Source organism: Daucus carota, chromosome 7 (assembly GCF_001625215.2).
Source record: "Daucus carota subsp. sativus chromosome 7, DH1 v3.0, whole genome shotgun sequence".
Lineage (NCBI taxonomy): Eukaryota > Viridiplantae > Streptophyta > Magnoliopsida > Apiales > Apiaceae > Daucus > Daucus carota.
The window spans coordinates 27,436,803-27,448,359 of NC_030387.2; the positions used below are offsets into that span (position 1 = coordinate 27,436,803).

An 11,557-nucleotide genomic window follows, 5' to 3' on the forward strand; every position below is an offset into this window, starting at 1 on the left:
TTTATGTACCATTTTAACTTTTTCGAATTATTTTGTAATATTTTATCTTTGTATATTTATTAATTATATTATTATAATTAATGATGAAATTAGTTAATCATTTTTTAAAATATTTAAAATCAAAGTATATGAATATTATAAGGATGAATTAATTTGGATCTACATTTGGATCACATTGTTGGAATATGATTTGATGGTCCAGCCCCAAATTTGGATCATTTGATGATCCAAATTTGGATTTATGGTTGGAGTTGGGCCTTAAATGTTGGAGAGCAAGCATGCACTCGGTCATTATGTTTCGTGTTGCAACTATATATCACAAAGTTAAATTTGGAGGGTTTTGTTTCTATAGTAAATTTTTTCTTTAGCTCGAATTAAATGAATGAGAAGGCTTTTACAAGTAGAAAGATCACACTACAAAGTTCCGAGGATTGTGGGATAGTCTGGTGAAAATTTATACTCTATATTTGGCGACAAGGTTATGTGTTCAATCCTCACTCTCCTCCTCCTCTTTAAAGGGAAAATATAACCACGACCACTTAAAGACTAAATTTTCTTTTTTTTTTGGAGGCACACTTGGTGTACGTTGTCATCAGTTCTGCAATCACAAGATATAATCTAGAAGGGTGTATTGGATTGGGATTTTAAAGGATTTTTTTGCATTCATGAAATCCGAGGGTATTCGATTGGGATTGTTTGAAATCCATTATAAAATCTTGAGGTATTCAATTGGGATTTTAAATTATGCCACAAAATCTGGTGGTATTCAATTGGGATTTTAAATTATACTTTAAAATCCGATGGTATTCAATTGGGATTGTTTAAAATCCATTAAAATCTGATGGTATTCAAATGCTGATGGATTTTTTTTCATTTCATAAAATGATGGATTTTGTGGCATTCTTCAGTGTATTTTAAGTTTTTTGAAATCCCACCAAATTCAATGGGATTTTGAAGCATTGTACCTAAATCCTATCAACTCTATGACATTTCATCAAGAATCCGCACAAAATCAAAATCCCATACAATCCATTAAAATCCATAGACTAAAAACAATGCATTAAAATCCCAATCGAATACACCCCGTAGGTTTATACTTAAAAAATTAATAGGTTTCTAAAATTGCGAGAAAGATCCAGACATAACTGAGTTAGAATTATACAGATGAGATGAGAAATCAACTAAGCTATATATTGAAGAATATTTGAGCAATATTTTTCGACAAGATTAAAAAGACCAACACAGGAATGACCAAGAATCTTCCTTTACAAAAGGAACAAGCAATAAAATTATACCAGTAACGACTAACAAGCAGTATTAGTGTAAACTGAAGAATGATGTTTTTCGAGAGGATTAAAAAAGAGCCAGCACAGGAATGACCAGAGTGTCTTCCTTGCGAAAAAGTGATAAGCAATATTAGTCCTGGCGTTGGAACTAACAAAAGGAACAGAAGTTTTAGCAGTTGAAGATTAGTTGGCCTTCTTTAATGATTCTCTTCTCACTTGATTTTGGACCACCAGAAACTTTACGACTTTCATTGGCCTTCTTTTAGAACAAGCTTGAGAGCCCTAGCTTTTGAATATATACAGGGAACACTTGACCATTTTCCACAAAAGTAAGTTAACAATTTAGATGCAATTTAGGTATCAATGTTATACTTCTGTCGCGTCACTGTTAAGATGACAGATCCAATGCTGTTCGACCAAAAAGAAGTACTCCCTCCGTCTCAATTTATAGGTCCAGTTTGAAATTTTTTTTTATAGATATGGATTTTAATATTTCTGTAAAATATAGTTGTGTATTTTTAAGATTGTTTAATCTGAATAAAAGTTTAGAGCATTAAAATGCGTGTCGAGCAGTTGAAAAAAACTTAAATGAGACGGAGGGAATATACTTCCTTCATTCCAAAATAATAGTCGCTTTGACTTTATGCACGTATTTGTGGTGTAAAAAAAACATACTTCAACACATTATTTTTGAAATTTTCTATTTCTGAATAAAAGTTTAACATTTCTATTTTTATTCAGAAAAAGAAAATTTCAAAAATAACATATAGAGATATGGTTTTTTTACATCTCAAAATACGTGCACAAAATATTATTATTTTGGAATGGAAGGAGTACTAAGGAGCATCGATTCATCCAGACCGGACACCATCGGGTGCAACTTCACCGGGAAGCCCAAAAAGGATAATTCACAAATCGATACAGATAGAAGTAGTCAAGTAGAGGTTCCTCAAAGTACCGCTCCCTCCGTCCCCTTTTACTTGTCCCTTTTGAAAAAATAACGCATCTTAAGAAAATGTTAGTTGTATATCTTGTTTTTATACATATCCCTAATAAATGTAATGAATTAGATAGAGTTGTGTATATATATATGCTAGTCAAACATTGGAAGTTGTTATTTTTTGAAAAAACATACAAAAAGTTGCTTTGAAAAGAGAAGTGGACAAGTAATTTGGGACAATTTTTTTTTTTCAAAGTGGACATGTAAAAGAGGACGGAGGGAGTATAATACTTCTGTGTCTCAAATAATAGTCATTTTCATTTTTATACATAATTTAACTTTTAAAAAATATGTACTCAATCCACAAAAAAATTAATTATAAATAATAATTTTTATTATCCGATCACCCACCAAAAAATACATATTCAAATCAAAAGTGTCAAAAGAAACAATATTTTTGATATCCAAAACACTACATAATATAACCATGAATATTATTATAATTATAGTCCATCACAAATTCAATTCCGTTCAACTGTAATCCCAAAACACACATCTTGTCTCATCCGAAACAACTGATTTTACAGCAGCGCCAAAAATTAACCAAACCGTAAAAAACAATCGCACATGCATAAACCAAACAATCCCCAGTTTCTGTCCGTTGAAATCCTGAATCTTTGTCAACAAAAACTGGTAAGCAGAGATCCAGCGGCATGAGTAATTGTGTAAGAGTGACAGATCCTCTGTCTGGTACCTCAAAAGAAGTGTAGCTCAATAAAGCAACGTTAACGGGTCCCAAGCCCCCTCTCTTTACCCTTTTCTCCACACATTCACACATTACATATAAACATTCTGAATAAAGTGAGCTCAAACTCATAAGCCCAGCTTAAAAGATGAAATTAACGAGAACTAAATCAAACATAAACCATATCTAAGCAAACAGATATTCAAAAAGCAAAAGTGGATACTAGTACTACTTCTTCAATCAATCACATCTTGCTTCACTTTATTTTTTTTAGAAGTAGTAGCTACATATACTCACTGTTATTCTCTCTTTTTATCTTATTCTTTCCCACATTTCAAAATCTTTATTTTGGTATTTTCATTATATATTTTTCTGGCTCTTGTTCAAGCTCTGTCTGTATCTGCATTTGCTTCTTGGCTTCTGGTATGTATTTTGAATTTTTGATGTTCATTCTGGGTTTTTTGTTTTGAGGTTTGATGAAATTGGCTTGTGTGGAATTTGATTAAATTTGCAGTTATGCATGTTTGAATATAATTGTGGGTTTTTTAAGTTGTTTTTCTTGGAAATTTGATGTGCATTGAAATGGGCCAGTGTCAAATTTGAGTTGATTTTTTATTAAGGGTTTGTTGAAACTTGAAATTGTGATTGTGATATGTATTGTGTATTTGGCTTCTTCTGTTTGGGATATATGAGACAAAAATCTTAGTTTTGCTTCTTTTGTTTATTTATGTTGTTTTTTTTGAGTAATATGTTTTTTGGAGTTAATTGTAACTTTGATTCTAAGCTTTAACTATACTAGCCTTTAACCCCGTGCAAAGCACGGGCGGGTATATGATTCGTAATTTATTAATTATAATTTAATTCTTAACACCATTTTATTAGTATTTTAGTATTAATGAATTGGATTTTAGTTAAATTATATTAACCAATTCGTTATATCTTCTAACGGAAATTTAGCTTTCACAATTTATTATCTGTAAATATTTTTCTATATTAATATGTGACAGTTTATTATTCAATTTAAATCAAAATTTTCATATTTCATATATCTTCATATTACGTAATGGCTCGTGTTTGTAATGAAATAGAATATGTAAGTGTTAAATTTCGAGTAGAATATAATTAAAAAGTAGCGTCTTTAATTATTTATATGTATTTTAGACAAAAGATATTCAAAATTGTATATTTATAATTAGTTATACGTTTATCTATAAGTAATTTTTAATATTAATACATGTTATTAACAGTAGTTTCACCTTTTTTAACTAATTATAAATTATATTTAAAAAGATATTAATATACATAAGGAGTGTTTTTAGTATATGAAACTGTTTAATAGATATCTACTTGTAGACTTTTAGTTTTAGAGGAGAGTACCAAACCAAAATTTTGTACGACTACAAATTACACCTATGTTGGCTTTTTATAGTATAGTATAGATATGTTTGCAGGGTAATTTACTTTTTGATTTCCTGATCTGTAATTGGCCATGATGATTTTACTAGTGTTTCTATGACTGACAAATTTGTGGAGATACTGTAATGAACTAGAATTGTTATTCTTTACATTTAGTTCGAGATGGTTCAAGTAAGATGTCGATAAGACTACTTACGGTGTAATGTTAGGAGAAGCGGGGAGGTAACAAAGTGTTCCTTGACTAAATGTGGGTTTGATTCCTGTATCATCCCCGTCGTAGTGTAAATTAGAGGTTATCAATTAGTCAAGGCATTACAACTTTAATTATCTTGAATACTTTGAACGAATGAAGTGTTAATGTGTGTAGGCGGCCTATTTGATTAAGTCAATTGGAGAAATTAATGTAATGTATTTTCGAATTAGTGATTTTGGTTTAAACTGTAGACGTATTGACAAAATTAATACTATAGTAAAATCAGTTTTTCATAATTCTGCAGAGATCTTCGTTGCTAGGTTTCATGTGATGATATATACGATAAGCAAATATGCAAAGAGTTTTTGAATCAAAAGCTATTCCTGGGAAATTGCCTGCAACTGCCAAAATATCTAATGCACAATTGGCTATAGTAAGGGAAGATGTAGGTGAATATGAGCAAGATCCTAAAGATTTAAAATCTCAAAACTCTGCAAGAGCTTGGAAAGGAAAAGAACCTGTGCAGGAAAGTGATGAACTGACTTTTGATGTTTTCACACTTAAAGGAAGCAGGGACTCGTTTAGTGATAGTGGCGCTGATTCTTTCCGTGGAGCTAGTCATCCTCCGGAGCCTGTTGATATGGATCTGATGAGGCCAGTCTATGTGCCCATCGGGCAAACCAAATCTGATGGCAAATGCTTGATTAAAAGTTTGTCCACGAAAGGCCCGTTTATAGAAGATCTCTCAATTCGGGCTTCTGGGATCAAGAAAACTCCACCTTTTCTCGAAGAGGTTAATGAAGCAGGGGTGGTGATTACACCAGTTTCAGCTCCTCGTTCATCACATAATACTGAGAATTCTCCACACCCCTTAGACTCTGAGGAAAAAGAATGTGTTTGGGATGCCTCTTTGCCTCCTAGTGGGAATGCAAGTCCTCACAGTAGCATAGATAGTATAGGTGTTGGTAGTGCTATGAGCCTTGTGTATAGTTGTACCAGCACATATCGAAGTGACGGGATCATGAGTGATGGAATGTTTAGTGTTGATAGGAATTATGAAAGTACTAAAGGAAGCAATCGAGGTGATTTTTCTCTTGAGAGTGGGAAAACCAGCATGAGCCGAGCAAGTGATAGTAGTGGCCTTAGTGATGATAGTAGTTGGAGTAATTTTACTGGGATTGCTAATAAGCCACACAAAGGAAATGATCCAAGGTGGAAGGCTATTCTTGCCATTCGATCACGGGATGGAAATCTGGGAATGAGTCACTTTAAATTGCTGAAGCGACTTGGCTGCGGTGATATCGGTAGTGTGTATCTCTCAGAGTTGAGTGGGACTCGATGTCACTTTGCCATGAAAGTGATGGACAAGGCCTCCCTCGCAAGCAGGAAAAAGTTGACTAGAGCTCAGACTGAGAGGGAGATATTGCAGTTGTTAGATCATCCATTCTTGCCTACTTTGTATACGCACTTTGAGACTGATAGATTTACGTGCCTGGTCATGGAAAATTGTCCGGGTGGTGATTTGCACACCTTGAGGCAAAGGCAGCCTGGTAAACACTTCTCAGAGTATGCAGCACGGTATGTTATTGGTCGTAATGTTGATTGTGCTTAGTTTTTTTGTTGCTCTCATGATAATATTCTTCCACAATTCATAATATTAAATTAAAATATAAATTGTTTTTTTTGCTAACAATTTTATATTACGGTTTCCATAAGTAAAACTCTGTTGTTACAGTCTACTTTGAGTTGACGTAGTGATGCATTTTGTGATAGAATTACGAGCCTTTGCTGCAGTCAAATATATGAGTAAATTGCTGGTTACATAAATAATATCTACACCACAGTTAGTGCAGTCGACAGGGTTCAGAAGTATACACAAATACACAAGAACTCGCACCCAGATATACACATGTTAGTGTGTGCTTCTAAAAGCAAAGACTGTGGTCTAGTGTAATGGAAAGCAGAGTGCATTGTGCCATTTTTCCGAAATTTACTGTATAGGCATTGCAAAATGTCCTAATATAATGATGTCTATACCCATATGTTTTCCAGCATATATATTTTAACTAAGCTGGCCAAGTATTAACAACTTACTTTCGCATCATGCTTTGCCATATCATACTTTACAATGCCATTTTCGTTTGTAATACATTTGCTTTTATAAATTAATGCGGAAAAATATGAAATCATAGAAAGTACAGTGGCGTCTCCCAGTGACCAGTGATATGGAACTTGGTCTTGCAAATCGAGGACTGTATGTTGCTGGGTGTCTTTCATCTTCTAGTTCATGTCATAAATTCATATATATGCTGAGTTGACATCGTTTCCTATTTCCTAATCATGTCATACATCTTTATGAGTACAAAAAGAATCTCCAAGAGATTAGCTATATGATTCCCTAAATTATAATTTTAAGGAATATACAATAAAAAATCACTTCAGCAGAGTTCTGGTCATGGTCATTCCCTAAACATTTAGGATCCATTTTATTTTGCTAATAGATTTTGAATTTAATACTATAATAATAATAGAGAACACAAATAGGGATTATTGTTGGAGTTGTCATTGAATGTAATCCTCAATTTTTAGAAATTGAATAGTGTATAATATATTTAGGAAACCTCACTGAGATACTCTCGGAGATGCTCTGAGATTGGTAATCCATTAGACCTGTCACTTGTATGTTTAGCTATAATTTTGTTTTGTCTAATGCAATTTTGATTTTACTTTTCCCAATGGATTACTAAAAATGTACGCAATCTCTGCTCATTCATGGCATTCAGGTTTTATGCTGCAGAGGTTCTTTTGGCACTTGAGTATCTCCATATGCTAGGAGTTGTTTACAGAGACCTAAAACCGGAAAATGTGCTAGTACGTGACGATGGCCATATTATGTTGTCTGACTTTGATCTTTCCTTAAGATGTGCTGTGTCACCCACACTCATGAGAAACTCAGCATTTGATTCTGATCCTTCAAGACGAGCTGCATTTTGTGTTCAGCCTGCCTGTATGGAGCCTTCAGCAGCATGCATACAGCCAGCCTGCTTCCTTCCCCGATTTTTCCCTCAGAAAAACAAGAAAGGCAATCGAAAACCCCGAGTGGAGCCAGGTTTTCATGTAAACAGACTCCCTGAGCTCGTTGCAGAGCCTACAGCAGCCCGGTCCATGTCTTTTGTCGGCACTCACGAATACTTAGCCCCAGAGATAATCAAGGGAGAAGGCCATGGCAGTGCAGTTGATTGGTGGACATTCGGCATTTTCTTGCATGAACTACTCTACGGAAAGACCCCTTTTAAGGGAACAGGAAACCGTGCAACACTTTTCAACGTGGTTGGTCAGCAGTTAAAGTTTCCAGATTCTCCCCCAACAAGCTATGCCAGCCGGGACCTGATTCAAGCCTTGCTTGTGAAGGAGCCACAAAATCGATTCGGAGTGAAGCGTGGTGCAGCTGAGATCAAACAGCATGCCTTCTTCGAAGGGGTGAACTGGGCTCTGATACGCTGCAGCACGCCACCTGAGGTGCCGATGCCAATGGAACCTGAAGTCCCTGTAAAGTCTGCACCTATTGATCCAGTGGGGTTTGGAAGCAATAGTAAAAGAATGGTAGGGGCTGATATTAAGCCTGGTGGTAAATTTTTGGACTTTGAGTTCTTTTAATCGTTGGTAGAGTATTCTTAGGTTTGGGTCTCATACTGGTTTTAGTCATTAGTGGTCAGTTGATGCCACAAAATATTAACTAAGCCATGAATTTTTTTCCCTTGTTAATTTATACTCCTCTTACTGAACTGTGACAAAGGAAGTCTGGAATCTACTGCCAAGTCTTTACCTATGTGCTTCTAGACTTCAACCAATAGTTTAAGAAGAAATAAAAATGAAAAGATGTTAAGATTTTCAGTTATCGAAATTTGGATTTGCTCTCTTATACCCTGCTCCAGAATTTTTTTTTTTTATTATTATTATTATTTATTTTTGTTGAAAAGAAGAAGAGAAATGAAGAGAGTGCTAGAGAGTAGAGACAACAAAACAGTAAGAGGAAAGAAGACAATGTGAGAGAACAGAACAAATTTAATTAAACGCTTAGTGTGTTTGGAGTTTAATGTAGAAAATGAGATTTTCTTAAAGAAAACATGATAAGTGTAAGAGTATCTATTCAAATCATCCCATTTGTGGAGAGGAGATTTTGAAGAACACAAATTAAGATATACTCACTCCGTCCCTTTCATTTGTTTACAATTTTTTTCACTACTTGACACACATTTTAAGGCTCATATAAAACATAGTTTCGTAACTTATTTCTGAGATTTTTTTTTTCTGTATAAAAATTCAAACATCAAATTTTAATTCAAAAGAAAAAAAACTAAAACAATAATTTATAAAACTATATTTTGTAGGAGTATTAGAATGCGTGTCAAACTCTCGTTCCAAAATAAACAACCTAAGGGACAGAGGGAGTAGTACAAAGTTTAATGTTGGTGAATACTTGCTGAAACAGCTAGCTTGGAATTTACTCCACTACACAAATTGATAGACCTTCAATTGTTCTAAGCAAGGAGAAAATTGATAACTAGGTGTAAAATGTCACAATTCACTAAGGCTGTGTGCTGCTTGAGACACAAGAAACATTGCTTCTTTTCCCCAAACAACATTTGTTGGATGGTCAAATATCAATTTTAGAAAACAAACCACAATTCGAAAGAAAAAGAATTCAACAAATCTCGTGTAACATTAAGAAACTAACACTACCTAGTCACTGATGGTTATTTATCATATGTGTAGTGTCAAACAAATCTCATCCTTTCTCCTCTTCTTCGGAGGAAGATCCTCCACAGAAGAGGCCGAAGCATACGCTTCCGCCACTGACCTATTCCTACTACTCACCCTGGTCGGCTCCGACGAGCCGATCAGGTGTGGAAAATTCAGCAAAGCTCGAGCACCCCGCATCTTAAAAGCCGCTCTATCATAAGCCAATGCAGCATCTTCAGGCATCTCATAAGTCCCCAGCCAAACCCTACTCCCTTTCCTAGCCGGATCTCTTATCTCCGCAGCAAACTTGCCCCACGGCCTCCGCCTCACGCCTCTGTACTTCCTCACCTCTGAGGGACCATCCACGACACGCGCCACCACATTCTTGTTTTGTTCACTCTCATTCCCCATCTTCAGCATAATATCCTCTGAAACCTCATTTGCATTCGGCTTCCCTGGTTTCTGATACTTTGATGCTGCAAAAGAAATCATTGACGGGAAAAATTCCGAAAATGATTTTTCATCGAGGAAAGAATGTTCGGTTTTTAACATGGTTGGTTAAAAATATATTGGTCAGGTTTGATAATTATGATGCTAATGACTTTCACTTGTGTGTGTTATATATGTACTGACTTAGCGCATGCAAGGAAGTTTCGAGTAGTGCAGGTGATTTCTCAGTATCTTTTTGAAACCTAACATTCGGTCTAACTTGCAAATTAGGATTTGGAAATCAATATAATATATTATAAAATAACGAGAGAGGAGCGTACAAGTCAATGTTCAAACACAGACTAATAGACTATAAATCACGTTTTAGCAACTAGCAGCAAACACCTAATTACCATGTAGTCTATTTTACGAGGATAATATTATTGTATTCGTTCTAGAACCCTGGGAATCTTCTCCTACCACTGGTTCTCTAGAAGGTGTTTAGAAGTCAAAGGTAAATCATTCTTACAAATAGGAGAAAACATATATAATTGTGGGAGTTGCACCGGCAGTGCGGACGCCAAATACGACTCTTTGCGATTATTCTCTGAGTTGTACTACCAACTAAATTAGTACTCCCTCCGTCCCCCTCAATTGTTTACATTGGAGGAGGACACGGAGATCAAGACAATGTATAAGAAATGAGTAAAATTAGATAAAAAGTGGGTAAAGTGGTGGGACCTATCAATATTTAATAATAGATTTGAGATAGTGGATAGTAGTGGGTGTAATAGTAGTTTTTATTGTTAAATATGAGATAGTAGGGAAAGAGAGTGGGTGTAATGATGAGAAAAACTTACTATTTATAGTAACGTAAAGAAATAAGAGGGACATCCAAAATAGTAACGGTAAAGGTAAAGAGATGAGAGGAAGTAGTAACAAAGAGGCTTCGAGTTGTTCTAGTTTTAGGTAATTTCTGATAATTAATTTTCTTTAATATTTACTTTTTAATATATTATTATTATTACATTGCGCTAATAATATTTCACTAGCGAAATTCTCTATAATTTTTGTTAGGTCCCGATAGAGTGTAATTTAAGCTAGAAGGGGGGGTTGAATAGCTTAATCACCAATTTAAAAATTGATGTGGTGTAGTAAAATTTATCCCCCTTTTGAATAGCTTTTATCGAGAGTATAGGCAGTTTATGTGTGCGGAAGCAATGTAAGAGTAATACGACACACGAGATTTTATCCTGGTTCGCGGTGGCTAACTCAACACTTGGAGTCCACTCACCCCTACTCCAGTCCCCGAGCTCCTCCCCGGACTCGAGATTTTCTCTACTATAAAGAAACTCCTTTACAGTAGGCGGAGAAGCCTTTACAACTATAAATGTAAACTTACAAGACTCGTCTTGGAGCGTAACTCCCCGTCACCTCCTCAAAGTCGTTGTACTCCGGGTGTAGTCTTTGAACTTCTAAACTTTTGTGGGTCTTGGATCTTAGGTCTTGGGTCTTTCCTCTTCCTCACGGTGCAAAGACGACTAACTCCCCGTTAGCTCGTCTAGAACTTGGGTCTTAGAACGAAGATCACCTCACTTCACTTCACCTCACTGCAAAACTTAGAAAACAATATCTACGACAAATAACCTTGTTTATAAAAAGAGTTTTGGACTAGACACGACTAGGCCGATAGTGTATATATATATATATATATATATATATTGGTGATATATATATTTAAAGTATACTTTCCCAAGGATATAGATAAATATAAGTATACTTTTTAACTTACTCCAATACTAAAG

The 11,557-nt window shown here is 35.0% G+C and overlaps 2 protein-coding genes across 2 annotated transcripts; one reads left to right on the forward strand and one right to left on the reverse strand.

Moving 5' to 3' along the window:
* The first annotated feature begins 2,954 nt into the window (after positions 1-2,954).
* LOC108193460 (serine/threonine-protein kinase D6PK) lies at positions 2,955-8,409 on the forward strand. The gene is made up of 3 exons (XM_017360121.2): positions 2,955-3,394; positions 4,885-6,158; positions 7,364-8,409. The coding sequence occupies exons 2-3, from the start codon at positions 4,933-4,935 to the stop codon at positions 8,235-8,237; spliced, it is 2,100 nt and encodes a 699-aa protein (XP_017215610.1). The 5' UTR covers positions 2,955-3,394; positions 4,885-4,932; the 3' UTR covers positions 8,238-8,409.
* A 935-nt stretch (positions 8,410-9,344) lies between these two features.
* LOC108195241 (ethylene-responsive transcription factor 2) lies at positions 9,345-9,815 on the reverse strand. Its single transcript, XM_017362196.2, has one exon. The coding sequence runs from the start codon at positions 9,813-9,815 to the stop codon at positions 9,345-9,347; it is 471 nt and encodes a 156-aa protein (XP_017217685.2).
* Between the last annotated feature and the right edge of the window lie 1,742 nt (positions 9,816-11,557).